This window comes from Vulpes lagopus, chromosome 19 (assembly GCF_018345385.1).
Source record: "Vulpes lagopus strain Blue_001 chromosome 19, ASM1834538v1, whole genome shotgun sequence".
Taxonomy (NCBI): Eukaryota; Metazoa; Chordata; class Mammalia; order Carnivora; family Canidae; genus Vulpes; species Vulpes lagopus.
Window position 1 is genome coordinate 23,789,189 of NC_054842.1, and position 17,369 is coordinate 23,806,557.

Here is a 17,369-nt window from a genome sequence, read left to right on the forward strand (position 1 = left end):
CTGGAGACTCCGCCCTCCAGAGGCCCGGGAGCTGCAGACGCGGGATGTGGAGGCTCGGGTCGGGTCACGTGGGCAGCCCGGAGGGGCGGGGCGGGGGCGGGGCGGGGCTCTGCCGCGTCCGCGGCGGCGCCGGCGCCTCACGTGACCGTCCGTCCGCCGCCCAATGGGGGAGCGCGGCGGAGAATTTCGAATGTGGTCGCGTTAGCTGGCGGGCGACCCGCTGTCGGAGCCTGGGGCTGGAGGGTCCGAAGCTCGGGATACACCGGCAGGACGGCCTCGCGGAACTTTGGGATGCAAGGAGGGCGGCAGCTGCGGCACAGGTGGTGACCAAGGTACTGTTTGGGACGTACCTGCGGGAGGAGGATTTCCGGGCCTTCTCCGGGCAACACCCCCACGTCCGCTGCACGGGAGCCTCTCCGAGAAAGAGGAGGCCACAGGTCTTCCAGGTGTGGAGCGGGGTGTTGTGGCCCCTGTGCCTCTTCCTCCAGGGATCTCTCTGTCGTTCTGAGTTCGGTGTGGGGGCCGTGGAGTCGGGTTGACCCGGTGCCTTTCTCTGTTCGCCCACCCGACCTGAGCCTTCCCACGCCCCCGTTCACTCTTTGGTCAAATACACGGGTACGCTACCTTTCCGCCTTGCAGGATTTTGTGGATTCAGTGATGTGTAGAGGCTTCCATAGCACCTCTAGAAGCCACGCTTAACGTAAGGGCACACTAACTGGCCGCTCTTTGTGCGGCGCGGTTCCGTCGGTGTCCTTGTTTTGCTGCTTCGGTCACCCTGCCCTGGAGCGGCTGGCACTGATCGCTGCCCTACCTGGCTGCCCCGTTCCGCAGCAGGAATGATGAAAGAATGATGGCGGAGATCAAATATTCCAGGCTCTTCTGAATCTAGCTAGACCCCTCACCTGAATACAGACGGACTCGTCCTGCGCTGTGACCTGTTTCATGCGTTGTCTCCACCATACCCCATGTTAATGGACTAGACGGGGAACTTTGGGTACACCAAATCTCTCTTGTGATTTTAAGTTGCTTAAAGGGAATAACGAAAGATATTTAGGTAAGGCTTTGTTAAACTAACTTGAATCGGTCACTTAATCTGTATGGCTATCAAACATCTCCGATTAGAATTTCAAAAACTCCATTGTGGGGACGCCTGGGTGGCTCAGTGGTTGAGCATCTGCCTTTGGCCCAAGTCGTGATCCTGGGATCGAGTCCCGCAGCAGGCCACCCGGGAGCCTGTTTCTCCCTCAGCCTATGTCTCTGCCTCTCTCTCTGTCTCTAAGGAATTTAAAAAAAAAAAGGAAAGAAGAAAGAAAGAAAGAAAAGAAAGAAAGAAAGAAAGAAAGAAAGAAAGAAAGAAAGAAAGAAAAGGAAAGAAAAAAAATTCCATTGTGATTCATTGTTTTGTACAACTTAACGTTAGTGCTTTAAAAAAAAAATAGTTGTGCTTGCTTTACCAGAAACATCTCAGTATATATTGTCTCCACTGTCAGAAAATAATAAATGAGATCTACACATCTATATTTAATACCTCCAGACACTGTATAGAGGAAAATAAGTAAGGCCTGGAGAAAATACCTGAGAAAAGGTAAGGTACAGTAAAATATTTGACTAACTAACTTAGAGGAGATGGAGGTATCTTTTGTAGTGAAAATTGTATATATGGTTGTAGGAAATAAGAATTTTATTCTTATAAACTGTATTGCCAGTTTCCTTTTGTAATTTTAAGATCTGCAGAGTGCAATCTAGGTTAAAGGATACTCATGAAAAGTAGTTTGATAGGCTTAGTAGCAGAATATTGAACCAAATCTGACTTGCAGCATTGAAAAATTTAAGTATATTCATGTATTAGCATATGACACTATCAGCACTTGTTTTGCCACTTTTAACAGTATGTAGAACAACCATTATTTAATGGATTGTTTGCTATATTCATGACTTACTAGGAACTAACAGACCTGAGTTTTAAAAATAAACTTTGAGAAAACTAGCATGTTCCCCTGCCTCAGTTCCTATTCTTTCTAGCTCTATAATTGTTATGATAGCCTATTAAAACTGTATATAGTGCTACATAGTTTAAACACCTGAAGATCACCTTGACTTTCTTGAGTGTGTGCATATCTTAAGTGTTGGGTTAAAAGAGCATGGAAGAAAGTTAATCAAGTGAGGGAAGAACTGGAAAACAAGGCCCACATATATCATTACCTCTAAATTAATGCTGTAAGTCTAGTAAATACTAAAACAGTAAATGTTGGTCATAAACATGGTCTGTAGGAAACATAATAACATCAAAATAGAATACTAAGTATTTCCCATAATCCCTACTATATAGTAAGCCCCAGGGGATATTTGTTAATACATAGTGGCATATTACAGAGTCTTTGAGTTGAAATGCACATTTATTAACCTTCCCTATAAAGTACCTGAGGAGGATAATATTATGCCAAAATATTAATGAGATTTAAAAGCTGCAAAATGTAAGTTATTACCAGGTTAGCCACCTTCTTTAAGCTAATTCTACAGTTATTAAGTCTGTTTAATCCATTCTTTACAAACAGCCTGTGTTTTCAGTCTTGTTTTATATTTGATATTATCTGTTAGAAAAATTAAATGCTTTTTATTGTTTTAAGTTCCTAGGTAGAAGATGGCCAAGGAAAGGTGCCTTAAAAAGTCCTTTCAAGATAGTCTTGAAGACATAAAAAGACGGATGAAAGAGAAAAGGAATAAAAATTTGGCAGAGATTGGCAAACGAAAGTCTTTTATAGCTGCGCCATGCCAAATAATCTGTAAGAGATTTTCGTGTGCTTTTGCATCACTTTTTAAGTTTGGATTTAATACATAATAAAAAAAAAAAACTTTAATTCTCTCTCTCTCTCTCTCTTTTTTTTTTTTTTTTTAATTCTCTTTTAGCTAACACTTCTACACTGCTAAAAAACTACCAAGACAACAACAGAATGTTAGTTTTAGCTTTGGAAAATGAAAAGTCTAAAGTGAGAGAAGCCCAAGATATCATCTTGCAACTGAGAAGAGAATGTTACTATCTCACGTGTCAGCTGTATGCGTTGAAAGAAAAACTGACTTCCCAAGAAACAGAAGAAACTTCTCAGGTATTTTCATTACAAAGACTGAAGTTCTTAGGAAAAAGTGTGACAGCCATGAGTTGATAGATCAATTATGTTTGATTTAAATTAATTACTGATAGCTCTGTTAGTAGTGAATTGATCAAAACCTCTTTCTTCAGTGCCTCAGCACAGCTGTTGTTTGTTTGTTGAAGTTAAAACTTCAAGCACATATGTGATTGAGGCTTGAGCTTGTATAACTTGGTTCTGAAAGTAGGTAGCAAGACAAAGTACAGAAGAATGAGGTTAATCTGTTGCACTGCTGGTCCCTTCAACTGTTCAGCTAAGTGAGTCAAAGATAGCTAAAGGTCTAAAAGCGGTACTTGATGTAGACCAGAAGTTTTAATCAGTGGTATAAATCTTAGCTCTTCTATGTAGTTTTGTTATATCTAGTGAGGTTTTATAAGAACTACCCTACTCTCTTGGAGAGTCATTTTTACCTACTAGTTGGTTAAGGAAAAGTATACATTAACTCTGTATTAACAGAAAGTTTATTTCTGGGTGGTCATCTGTTTGCTATGCTAGTAAAGACATTTGTGTGGATACTTAGGCCAGGAAACCAGAGAAGAAGGCCAGACCATAGTGATTAGGGGAAGGTTATAGACTCAGGAAGGGAATTAGTCAGCTCTCTGCTGCCAGGGGGAGTCAGTGAAAGAGTTCTTGCTTCCCTGCAACTAACATGATTCCATATTTTGTCTATGTATCATATAGAGAATATACATACATATATACAATACATGCATATAGAGCGTAGCAAAGAATTGTCTATAAAGATTTGATATAATTGCTTTTTCTTCCTGTGAGGGTTAGCTTGTTTATAAAGGTTGGTTGTGGGTTTTTTTCCTTCAGAATATAATCTTTCCTGATTTTTTTTCTTTTCCTTGTTCAGTCAACTAGTGAGGGAAAAAAAAAAAATCTCTCCAGAGACATTTGAGTCTTCCTTTTCCCTTTTCTAAGTTTTTGGTGAAATCATATATAGAATAGTGAAAAATGAGTACCTGAACAGTAGGAAAAAAAAATTGTTATTGCAGGCATTTTGACATTTACAATGATTTTTGAGTATTCATTAAACCATATTATTAGTTGCCGGGCAAAAGTGTCCTTAGCATTTAAGATATCAAAGTTTGTTTTCTGCCATATAGTTGCTACATGTATCACTCCCTTTCAACCATCATTCTATACTCATGCTTCCGTGTTTATCAAGTCAATTTATCAGTGATGGAAAAGCTTAAAATGCTTTGATAAGAAGAATATTTTTCTTGCCTATCAATAGTTAACTTAGTTTTTAAGGATTAATCACAACATAATTTTTTTTTAAAGATTTTATTTATTCATGAGAGACAGAGAGAGAGAGGCAGAGACACAGGCAGAGGGAGAAGCAGGCTCCATGCAGGGAACCTGACGTGGGACTTGATCCCCGGACTCCAGGATCACGCCCTGGGCCAAAGGCAAGCGCTAAACCGCTGAGCCACTCACGGATCCCTACAACATAATTTCTAATAGCTTTTTATTCCCTAGCTTTTATAATGAATCATTTTAGTAACTTGTTATTAAATTATATTATTCTGTAATGAAATAGTCTCCTTTATTTATCTTCAGCAATAATGCTACTTAAATTTAGAATATTTAGCCTTACTGAAAATAAATTTAAGACTTTTTTAGATTGTATTTATTTATTAGAGAGACACAGAAAGAGCAAGGCTCAGAGCTAGATCCCAGGATCCTGGGACCTGAACTGAAGGCAGACACTTAACCGAGCGATCCAGATGCCCCTAAATTAAAGACTTTTAACAGGATTAAATTTCTAGTTGTTTTGTTTCTCTTGAACAGTTTTAAAGTTTTAACCTATCATAATACCAGCATCTTATATATGCATCAAATTAAAAAAATAGGGGCACCTGGGTGGCTCAGTCAGTTGGGCATCTGTCTTTGGCTCAGGTCATGATCCTGAGGGTCAAAGCCCTGCTTTGGCTCCCTGCTCACCAGGGGTCTGCTATGCCCTCTCCCTTAACCCCTACCACCTGCTAGTGCACACTTTCTCTCTCTCAAATAAATAAAATCTTTTTTAAAAAAATTTCAAAAAACAACTGAACTGAATTAGAATGACCTCTATGGAATTTGTCTGGAGCTTTCACCTTCCTAATACAAATCGACAAATCTGCCTGTATCTACCCTGTATTCTTCATCTTCCCTCCTGTCACAGTGGTAGAGGAGCCTCTGCTCCTATTGAAGGCTGAGCCCTCCCCTGTGCTTCAGATTCCCTTTTTCTCATCTCTAGGACTTTCCTCTAGAAAGTTTGTGCTCTTTCAACACGTATTTCCCTCTTGGCTGAATCATTCTAGCTATCATACAGATGTGCTTTAGTATCTCTTGCCTTAAGAAGAAAAGAAAATAAATAAAACCTCTCCTGGTTTCATATCCCTTAACTCCTCATTTCTCTGCTTCCCTTTACAACAGATGTGTAAAAGAAGAAATACTGGTTAAAACAACTTTCACCTTCTAAGGTCTTTTTAAATCTTCTGTCCCTTGTCGTTCTCAACTGCATATACTAGGCTTCTAGAAACTAGTAGTTTAGTAGAACCAAACTGGATGGGAGTAGCCATGGATAGGGCTTGTTTTCCAAAGAAGAGTGTTGTTTAGCGAAATTCTAGGCCTCCTTAAGTGTGTTGTAAAGCTGTTCAAGAAGTAACTCCGCAAGTTTTGTGAGTGGAAATGTAGTGCTCAAGTCACATTCTGCTTTAAGAGGTTGTAACAAATACAAACCAAATTAAAAAAAAAAAAGGCAAAGAGAACAGTGCACTTATCATCTTCATTCTTCAGTTTCTATTTACATTTGAACTCACTCTTGTATCCCCATCATTCTATGGTCACTGTCCAGGTGCCCACAAACCCCAATTTTTGTGACCAAATTTACTGGCCATTTCTCTTTCTTCTTGACCTTGAATTAATAAACATACTTTGATCTCTTGCCTTTCTTACTATCGTACTCTCCTAAGTTGTCCTGCTTTTCTGACTATTCCCTGTCGGTCTGTTTTGCTCAGTTCTTTACCTTCAAATGTCATTTGTCCTAGCTAGACCTATCTTATCCTCCCATGGCTTTAAATACTGTCTGCTGATGACCTCCAGTTTATAGCTCAAGACTTACAAAGGCACACACACGACTAGTATTTGATATATTCACCTAAATATTTATAAAGGATTTCAAACATATTTTGTATGAAGCACAACTCTATTTTCCCTCTCCCAAAAATATTGTGTAATTCTGCCTCTCTGTAAGTCTTACCTCATAAAACAACCTATCCATTTGTTCAAGTTAAAACTAGAGAGGCGGGGATCCCTGGGTGGCTCAGCGGTTTAGTGCCTGCCTTCGGCCCAGGGCCTGATCCTGGAGTCCCAAGATCGAGTCCCATATTGGGCTCCCTGCATGGAGCCTGCTTCTCCCTCTGCCTGTGTCTCTGCGCCCCTCTCTCTCTCTCTCTCTCTCTCTCTCTCTGTGTGTGTCTTTCATGAATAAATAAATAAAAATCTTTAAAAATAAATAAAACTAAAGAGGCTTCCCTCTCCCTCACTGTCCCCACCTCCATCTCTGTTCAATCTCAGCACACTTTGGTCTTTCAACACCTTCCACTGGGCTTCACCTGTATAGCCATAGGACTCAAGTCCTAGCTAATATGCACGTCTTATTAGATTTACTGCAATGATTTCCTCACTCTTTCTGCTCTTGGCCCCTTTCAATCCCCATGTTTCACACAGTGGCCAGACTGATCTTTTTAAAACTTAGATCATTTTACTTCCTGCTTAATATTTAAGTGACTTCCCATCACACTTAGACTATAATCCAAACTTGTAACTCTCAAGGCCTCTGCATGCACTTCCCCTACCATTCTTATTAAGAAAGGTCATAGATGACTCTAGCCACAATGGCCTTTCTTTTCTAAACACAGCAAGGATTTTCCTACATCATGACTTTTGTATTTGCTGTTTCCTCTGCTTTTTCTTTCCCTGCTCTTTCAATGATTGGCTCCTTTGCATTCTTTACATTTCAGATGAAAGTCATGCTATCTAAGAAAACCCTCCAACTTCAAGTACTCTGTCACTTCAACTCTGAGTATTTCCTGATTAGCACTTTAGCAATATCTGAAATTATTTGTTTCTCTTTCCTTTTGTCTTAAATTTTTCTCTCCCTACACTATAATGTAAGCTTTAAGAGGGTTGGACTTAAATCTGTTTTTTAGCTCTATCTATTTTTTCACTGCTGTAAGTCCAGTTCTGAGAACAACACCCAGCACCACAGTAGACTGCTCATCCATTTTTATTGTTGAATAAATGAATGCTTTGTTATGAATATTTCAATTATACCAATGTTTTCTTTGTTTTAATATATTAACAGAACCGAGAAGTATGTCCCTCTGGAATGGACTCCAATAATGACAACAACCTTGGGGATTTATCTGTGAAGGATTTACCGTTAGTATCAAATTCATTATTATGATTACTAAAAACAAAAAAAGAATTAATTCTGTGATACATTTATGAAAGAATATTTGCATCGTATAGATTCTGGTGTTTGGAGTCTGATCTTTTTCTCTACTAAAAATGCTTTTTTAAAAATTTGGTACGTTGATACTCTGTTACATATAGCCAAGCCAAACGTTTCTTATATTTACTTTTTTGAGTCTAGGAATAAGCTAGTTATTTAAATATAACTGAGTTTGTGTCATGTTTTAATTCTAAGAAGGATTGGTTATTCATATGACCGTATTTTGCCAATACTACAAATAATTTGGTTTAGAAATGAAATAAAACATCATGTTTAACACAGCTATCACCCTGTCTTGCTAATCCAGTTCATTCCTAAATAAGGTCAGACCCCCATATACTCTCTTCCCCTTCTCTTGGATCAAGTATACTTTGTTTAGAATTACTGAAATATAATTGCATACAGTAAAATGCACAAATCTTAATTACACAGTTTGATGAGTTTGACTAATATATAGACCTGTGGAACCAAAATTTCAATTATGACATAGAGCACTGCTCCTTCTTGCTGGGTTTTCTCAGTTTCAGAATCATTGACATTTTAGGCCAGATCATTCTTTGTTGTGGAGGGCTATCCTAAGCATTGTGGGACATTTAGCAGCATCCTGGGCCTAAGCCACTAAGCGTCAGTGGCACTTCCCTCCCGCAGTTATGAGAACCAAAAATATCTCCAGATAGTACCATGCATCCATGTAATTATCCCCAATTAAAACTACTGCCAGATGCCATCTCCTCCTGTCCCTTTCAAGTCTGTGCCCTCCTCTTCACAAAAGTAATCACTAAGACGACTTCCATCCCCATATTAATTTTAATCATGAATTGTTTTAAAACTATTGAACTGAAAGACCTGACAAAATATTTATGTAATGATCAAAAAGGAAGATGGGGTAATTTACTTCTTATAAGATTCCTGAAGTTATTAGTTACCCTAACTCTATTACCTAAACCTATATTTAATTTTTGATGTTTAGAGAAACATTCTGTATAGTAAACAAAGAATAAAATTAGAATGAAACAGCCAGTAATAGTATGAAAGCATAAAGGAAATTCTTTCATGAGCCAAAGAGGGAGAAGATTTTTAAAGAAAATAAATAGTATTAATTTCAGAGGGTTCAGTAGTTAGGCACCATTAAAGATACATACTACCAAGAGATTAAAAAAAGAAAAAAAAAAGAATCAACAGCTCAGCTAATGATGAAGCAGGCTGCTAAAGAGTTGAGTAATCAAATTGCATTTCTGTAATATATTTTGTAAGTCAGTACTGATTGGCTGTTTCTCCAGCTAAATGAAATGAGGAGTTATGGCATGTCTTCATTGATAGGCAGTTCTTCCAGTGGGAGTTGAATGTCATTCATAACAAACCAGCCTCTGTATAATCAGCTTAATTTTTTTTTGTTGTTTTCTTTGATGATACTGAACAGATACACTGATTTAGAATTATGAAATGATACTAAAGAAAGAGAAAAGCTTAATTTTAAGAAAATCTTAATTTTTTTTTTTATTATATTGTTAAATAAATTTCTATTTTTCATTGGCTAGACAAGTTCCTCTTCAGGAAGCTCACCTTCCAGAACAAGGAGAATCATTCCAAATAGAAGGTAATTCAAATAAAAATAAAAAATACTGTTAAGGGCAAGATGAGATCTTTGTGAACAAGTAACGTAGTTAAATTTCTCTAATTTTTTTCTTTTTAACTTTTAAACTTTGCTTATCTGGCATTCTTCTGCTCAAAGCAAATCTGTTTATTTTACATGGACTAATGACAGTTTTAAAATACATCCATTCAGGGATCCCTGGGTGGCGCAGCGGTTTAGTGCCTGCCTTTGGCCCAGGGCGCGATCCTGGAGTCCCGGGATCGAGTCCCACATCAGGCTCCCGGCATGGAGCCTGCTTCTCCCTCCTCCTGTTCTCTGCCTCTCTCTCTCTATGTCTATCATAAATAAATTAATAAATCTTTAAAAAAAATACATCCATTCATTTTGCCAAATCTATAATCAGCTATAAACGGCTGGAATTTACTGAGCCCTACTATGTGCCAAGCTCCTGTATTAGCTATTTTATATACACTTTCTCACTTGACCCTCACAACAACCTCAGAAAGTAAGTGCTATTGGTCCCATTTTATGTAGACCCAAAGAAAGTATCTCACAAGAAGTAGCCCAAATGGTAAAAACTAATGTTTAAACTCAAAGCTGATCTCCAAAGCCATCCCATTCTTTCTACTTCTAAATTGACATGTCCCTGTTCTCAAATATCAGTCCTCTCTATTTGAACTAAGCTTTGAAGAAGGAATAGCATTTGAATAAGCAGAACCAAAGATCCTCACTTTTCCTAAAAATGCAGATTATATTTCTTACCTGAAGGGCTTTGCAATTATCCCAATCTTACTCATTTTTCAAAGAACGCTTTAGCTCCCACTTACTCAGTATGCTTGTTCTACTTTAGAATATGAGATTCTCTCCCACTGAATCCTATACACATAGATACATATAGCCTATTAGTTTTTCTTTAAACCAGGAAGATAGAGAGACCCCATTTAGAATATTTTTGAAGGTTATATAAGATTCTTTCACAAGTCAGGTAGAAACCATTAATTGAGCATTGCAAAATAAATGGAATATTAAGTTCCCCAGATTTGTATTTTACTTACAGCAAATGTGGAAGAACTATAGAATGACTTTTTATTAATTCAATTTTTAAGTTTTGAGTTTTAAGATTACTAAAACGTAAAACTTTTTCTCATGTATTTTTTAAATTCTCAGAGCAAATACTTGTTTCTCAACATAGCCTGGAATTTGATTTGGATTCAGAGGAAGATAAATCTACTTACGACAATGCTTTACCTAGAACAGTATCTGTCCGTCGAAGTTTAAAGAAACATTTTAACAATCTATGTCAGTTCAATGCCTTGGATGGTTTTGAAATCAGTCATTTCTCACAGCAGCCCTCTGAATCCGAAAGAATTAGATGTGAAGACCCACTAGTAAACATGCATATATCTGAAAATGTGGAACAAAATGTTTGTCAATGGAATAAGGATCAAATTAACTTATCACCAAAGCTGACTGACCCAGGAAGACCTAATAAAACAAAAGAAAACATTTTACAACATAAATTTGAACAAGCTAAAAATAAGCATAGAGGTGCACAAGGAAGAAAAGAGGAGAAAAGAAAAGCTAACAGAAGGAGAAAATCAAAATCTGGATCAAAGTATAAAGGAAGCAAAAGTGAAAATAAAAAGACTGTTTCCAAAAAAAAATTGGATGAATCTGTCACTTCCAATGATGCTTACAATTTTAATTTGGTAGAAGGTATTCATCTCACCCCTTTCCGACAAAAAATGAGCAGTGATTCTAACAGAGAAGAAAACAATAAGGAATTTGAAGTGAGCATCTGTGAATCAAGTGATTCAGGAGATGATTCTGATGACCTTTATTTGCCCACTTGCAAGTACAGTCAAGATCTCTCCAGTGAACCAGATAGCCCAGTTGCCAGGTCTCGACCTAAAAGAACACAAAAATATAGAAATGAAAAAGAGATGGAGGATTCTAAGCTTACACAAACTCCTATCAGTAAGTGATCTACTTGTTCGCTTGCATTTTTAATGTTTATAATAAATGATCACTCCTGATGCTTATATGCTATACTTACCATCTGTTTCTCTGGGGGAGGTTAGAGACTTGCCATCTGTCTCTTTGGGGGAAGTTACAGTTTGATTAAACAATGGGGGCTTGGGGGTGGAAATCGCAATTGTATGGCTATGACCTGCTTTAAGCTAATTTAAACCTTCTTTAAGAACAAATACTACTTGTTACAGAGAAAGCATTTTTACTTTCAGTAAATGAAGGCTTCCAAGGTAAGGAAAAACTTTTTAGTGGAGCTAGGTCAAATTAAAATATCTTTTATACACTTACCTGAAATAGGCCCTTGAAAATGAAAACAAATTTGAATCCAGTAACCTGTCATTTTAATGGCTTTGTTTTATATTCAATATAACAGGAACTATGATTTTAAAATTTATTCATTCTAGTTAATAAAAGGTGACCACACTTTTTACTCAATGGGCTTCCTTTTCTTCTCTAAGACATTTGTAAGACATCTAAAAACTATTGCTTAGAAAAATCTTGTTTTTATTAGTTTTATCAAAAGTAGGTATGGTTCAGAAAGTTGATATAAGGATCCCTGGGTGGCGCAGCGGCTTAGCGCCTGCCTTTGGCCCAGGGCGCGATCCTGGAGACCCAGGATCGAATCCCACGTCGGGCTCCCGGTGCATGGAGCCTGCTTCTCCCTCTGCCTGTGTCTGCCTCTCTCTCTCACTGTGTGCCTATCATAAATAAATAAAAAATTAAAAAAAAGAAAAGAAACAAAAAGTTGATATAGCCTACATCTGGCCACAAAGATTCTCATCTGGGAAATTTAGTTAGTGTATAAAACTTATAGGTTGTAGCATCCAAAACATTATAATGCTATTTCATTTGATATTCAGAAAAATTCTATGAAGTGTATCATCATGTTTGTATAGTTTATAATAGATCTTAAAGCCTAAAAAATTTTTATTTATTTATTTTTAAAGATTTTATTCATTCATGAGAGACACAGAGAGAGAGGCAGAGACACAGGCAGAGGGAGAAGCAGGCTCCATGCAGGGAGCCCGACTGGGTCTCCAGGATCACGCCCTGGACCGAAGGTGGCGCTAAACCACTGAGCCACCTGGGCTGCCCAAAGCCTAAAAAAATTTAAATGACTTTCCAAGGTCAACCAGTTAGGCAGTGGTAGTATGCAAATACATTTTTTTAAATATGCTATTATGTTACAGTAAATCAAACAAGATTGACAAAAGGTTGGTAATTACTGAAGGTGGGTAACTGGGGCTTCATTATATTGTTGTCTCTGTATTTGTGTATTCTTGAAATTTTACACAGTAAGTTTAAAAAAAAATAACATTCTGATATAGTATTACTCAGAGTTTAATCCCCAGATCATCAGCATCACCACTGCATTGAAACTTCTTAAATATGCAGAATCTCAAAACATACCCTTGAATCAGAATCTGCATCTTTTTAAAAAGTGCTCTGGGGGAATTTATATATACAAAATTTTGAGAAGCATTGTTCTAGAATATAACCATGGATTGGATGTTGCTTTGCCATATTTTCCAATCTAAAAATTGGAATAATTAGTGTAATATAATACATTTATATGGGGTCAAAAGAAAGAATTTGAAACCTAGATAACCCTGGAGAACATGGTTGCTAAATATAGGCATTTTACAGTTATAATTTAGTTTGTCTTTGACAATTTGCCTTTTAAAACTGTTTGAAGAGATTGTCTTGCAGTGTCCTTCTATGTGCTGGGTGGGTACCTGTCACCCAATATAGATACAGCTTCAAATTAGAAAATTTGGATGCTTAAGATAGGAAAACATTGGTTAACTTTTTAACATGTTAGCTTTACCAGAGGAAACCCATTTCCTGCTGGTCTCCACAGAGGCTATGATAAAGAATTCTCATGGATTTAATAAAGTTTAAGTGGCTTTTTAAGACTATAGGAAGCCACCTGATAAATTTTGATATTGATGATTCTGTGGAGCAAGGTGGAACTAAAATGAAATTCCATAATTTAAATTTAAATTTTAAATTTTAATTCTTCTTTATCCTTAAAAAATTATAATTTTTTAAAAAGAATTTTAAGTTTAGTAATCTGTTGCATCAGTTCTTTACATCTACAGTAATATTTCAGTGTTACTGGGATGAAAAAATGATAAATAGGTAAAAAAATCTGTACAATAAAATGCTGGATTCTGTATACGTTTAGGATATGTAATTGCACACAATTTTAGTTCCTGTGTTTCTTTTTTCTTTCATTTGGAACCATGTTCAATAAAAGCTGTTTTTGTAGGTGCACTACCTGAAAATCACTGCTCAACTCATTTTGGCCTGAAGGATATCACCAATGTCCCCTTATATCCTGAAGCGAAAATCAGAAAACTTTCTCTTTCTCCAAAAATGAAAGAAAGCCCAGCAGTGTCTCTGCCAAAGCGCAGGTGTGCAGTCAGTATGAACTATAAGGAACCCACACTCGCTTCGTAAGTATCTGATTTGTGGAACCCACTCTTAATGGTACATGGTGAGGGGAGTAAGATTTGGAGCTTTGTTCAAGAGTGAGTCTTATTGAAATATAAAATTTTGATTAAAAAGTGAAGTGGGAATATTAGCACTGGCATATTTTACAATAACTTTATATGAAGAGTGAGTTAGTATTGAGATGCTTCTAATTATGCCTAAGAGTTCTTTTTATCCTTATAGGAAACTGAGAAGAGGAGACCCTTTTACAGATTTGTGTTTCTTGAATTCTCCTATTTTCAAACAGAGAAAGGATTCCAGACGCAGTTCTAAAAAAAAAGTATGAAGCAAATACAGTGAAGTGTTTGTTGGATGCTGTTTAAATTCATCCTATACCATATAGCTCCATCTCTCCAATAGAGAGTCTCTAAGATAGTACACAATAGGGTTGAACCATTGCCATGGAATGTTCTATGACTGAACTCTAGACCACGAAAATCTCAAAACAATACTTCAAATGTGATGCTTTTTCTTCATACCACTAATACATTTGGTTTATTTTTTCTTTTAAAAGAAAAAATTTTTTCTTTTAAATATAAATAACTGGACCTAATCCTTATTTCTTAAACTGCCTAAAACTCTTCATTTTACTCAAAATGTATCTTCTGCAAAAATTTTAGAAATGAAAATCAAATTAAGATGTTTTCGTTATAAGCTTCTGGTGTCTTTATTTTTGCCTTTAGTGGGAATTCACTAGAATGAATGATTTTTGAAGACAAGCCAAGGATCTTTTGAAACTCTTTATATAATATTTGAATAAAATAAATCCTTGACATGCATAGTACGGTATACCTTAAGTTGTTTGTAGATCCCTGATACCACTGTTGTATTTAAAATTACAAATAAAATATGAGATCATTATTATAGAATTGATGGTTGTTTAGGCTCAGTAACTGGGTAAGTGACTAGCTCTGAACATCAAGCTCTTATGTGTACATTGTTCAGTGATACCTCAGCAAAATCCCAAATTGTTATGTCTTGGACTTTCAGAATAGTTCCTTAATTAGTGGCTACCATATTGGGATCAGTGCAGTTGAAGAACATTTCCATCACCACAGAAAGCTCTCTATTGGATGATTCCAAATGTGCTGTTTTTGTACTTTTAATATTTCTGTATTCTTGCTGTAGCGTTTACCCATACACTGTTAAAAATTGCTTTGCATTTTGACATTTTACATGAATGTTACACTGTATATATTTATTTTGCAGCTTTTAATTCACCACTGTCTTTGAGATTTATCCATGTTGGCAGATGTAGATCATTCTCATCATTGTATAGTATTATGTAAATAAACTAGATGTATTCTTTTAAGAGACAATTTGCTTCCACTTTTTCATAATTACAAATTAGTGCTGTGGTGAATATTCTACATTCTTGCACACATGTGAGTAAGTTTCCGTGGAGTTGGTACCTAGAAGGGGAGTAGCTCCCTAAAGTGGTTGTACCAATTCACCTGACACTAGAAGTGTATCACCCTATCAGCAATTTATAAGTTCCGGTTTCCTCACACATTATCACTCAGTACTATCGGACATTGAAATTACCTAAAGTAATGAATGTGAAATGGATTCTCTTTGTTTTACTTGCTTATGAGATGTTATTTCATTGAGTTAATTACTTGGAGAATTCAAATGTTTTATTAGTCACTTAACCTTCTATGAATTGCTTATTGTATAATTCACCCACTTTTCAATTAAAAATGTCTTTTTCTTAATAGAATGGGTTCTTTATATATTCTAGCTAGGATTCCTTGTTTTTATTTACACGGGCTTTAACTATGTTTCTACTTTATTTTTACCTTTTTAATGTTTTTTGATGTTCAGGAATTTTAAATATTAATGTTCTCTATCACCTTTTCCCTTAAGGTTTTTCTCTAAAATTTGTAGTTTTTCTTATTCATGTAGGTCTTTAAACCTTATGGTGTTTTGTCAGATGAGGATCTGATTTTATTTCATTTTCCATGAGAATAGCCCAATTGTCCCAGCACTATTCATGGACTAATCTATCTTGCTGTCTTTGACATACATCGAGGTTTCTTTCTCTTGGTTTCTTTGTCTAGCTCTGGGCTGGGTACTGTATAGTCACGTGTTTTTTTTTGTTTATATACATTAAGTGTATATAGTTCAGTAATATTATGTACATTCACATTGTTGTGCGGTCATCACCATTATCCATTTCCAGAACTTTTTCATCATCCCCAACTGAAACCCTGTACCCATTAAATAACTATCCATTTACTCCACCCCCACCGTCCCTAGTAATTACTGTTCTACTTTCTATCTCTATAAATTGATTGTTCCAGGGACTTTATATAAATGGAATTATACAATCCTTGTCCTTTTGTGTCTGCTTATTGCATTTAACATAATGTTTAATCTATGTCCACACCTAACAGAATTTAATTCCTTTTCAAGTTCTCAAGTACTAGAATAGTGAGTAGTATTCCATTGGGTATATATACCGCAATTTATGTATCCATGGACATTAGGGTTGTTTCTGCTTTTTGTCTACTAGAAATAATACTGCAATGAATATATGAGTATCTATGTACATAGATCTGTTTGAGTTCCTGCTTTTAATTCTTTTGAATATATATATCCAGAAGTGGAATTGTTGATCATATAGTTATTCTATATTTTGATGAAGCAACATTTTGTGTTCCAGGGTGGCTGCACCATTTTATATACCCACCAGCAATGCACAGGGGTTCCAATTTTTCCATATATTTTTTTAAGATTTTATTTATTCATGAGAGACACAGAAAGAGAAAGGCAGAGACATAGGCAGAGGAAGAAGCAGGCTCTGTACAGGGAGCCCAATGTGCGACACGATCCCGGCACTCTAGGATCATGCCCTGAGCTGAAGGCAGACGCGTTTAACTGCTGAGCCACCCAGGTGTCCCCAATTTTTCCATATTCTTGATAATACTTGTTTTGTGTTTTCTCATAATACCCAAATGGTGTGAGGTGGTATCTTATTGTGGTCTCACCCTAATAACTAATGATGTTAAGTGTCATTTCATGTGTTTATTGTCCATTTGTATACCTTCAGCAAAATGTCTATTCAAGTAGTATGCCTGCCTTTGAATTGGGTGGTTTTTGTTGTTGAATCTTAGGAGTTCCTTAAATGTTCTAGATATCAATCCCTTATTAGATATGTGATATGCAAATGTTTTCCCCATTATGTGGGTTGCCTTTTTACTGTTGCAGTGTCCTTTGATGCACAAAAGTTTTCAATTTTGATTAAGTCCAGTTTATCAGTATTTCCTTATGTTGTCTTTGCTTTTGTCTACCCATGAAATCATTGCCAAATCCAGTGTCACGAAGTTTTTCTTCTATTTTTTTCTTGAAAAACCATTTGTTTTTAAAGAGGTGGAATTGGTTTGCTAATATTTTGCTTAGGATTTTTTATACCTATGATCACAAATAAAATTTGCCTATATCCTTTCCCTTATATATTTTTGGTAGCAAGGCCATACTAGCTTCATAAAATTAGTTGAGAACCTTCTATTTTTGCTGTATGGAACAAATTGTTACCTATTCAGGTTCAGTGAAACGCTATTAAGACTATTTTATCCTGTGTTTTGTGGGC

General features: G+C 36.5%; 1 protein-coding gene across 2 annotated transcripts; it reads left to right on the forward strand.

Annotated features, from left to right (window-relative positions):
• The first annotated feature begins 162 nt into the window (after positions 1-162).
• SGO1 (shugoshin 1) lies at positions 163-16,448 on the forward strand. Of its 2 annotated transcripts, none has more exons than XM_041733682.1 (8): positions 163-332; positions 2,628-2,783; positions 2,908-3,104; positions 7,507-7,583; positions 9,195-9,253; positions 10,418-11,227; positions 13,554-13,740; positions 13,961-16,448. In XM_041733682.1, exons 2-8 carry the CDS (start codon positions 2,642-2,644, stop codon positions 14,061-14,063), a joined length of 1,575 nt encoding a protein of 524 aa, XP_041589616.1. In that variant the 5' UTR covers positions 163-332; positions 2,628-2,641; the 3' UTR covers positions 14,064-16,448. The 2 variants fall into 2 exon arrangements, with proteins under 2 accessions (XP_041589616.1, XP_041589618.1); XM_041733684.1 differs by having other exon boundaries at positions 2,635-2,783.
• Positions 16,449-17,369: the final 921 nt, after the last annotated feature.

Bases quoted from the DNA above. Each gene is read 5' to 3' on its own strand.
- SGO1 (XM_041733682.1), top strand. From the start codon at position 2,642: ATGGCCAAGGAAAGGTGCCTTAAAAAGTCCTTTCAAGATAGTCTTGAA. The intron at 7,584-9,194 runs GTTAGTATCAAA...TTCATTGGCTAG, and splicing joins TTATCTGTGAAGGATTTACC to ACAAGTTCCTCTTCAGGAAG. The intron at 9,254-10,417 runs GTAATTCAAATA...TTAAATTCTCAG, and splicing joins AGAATCATTCCAAATAGAAG to AGCAAATACTTGTTTCTCAA.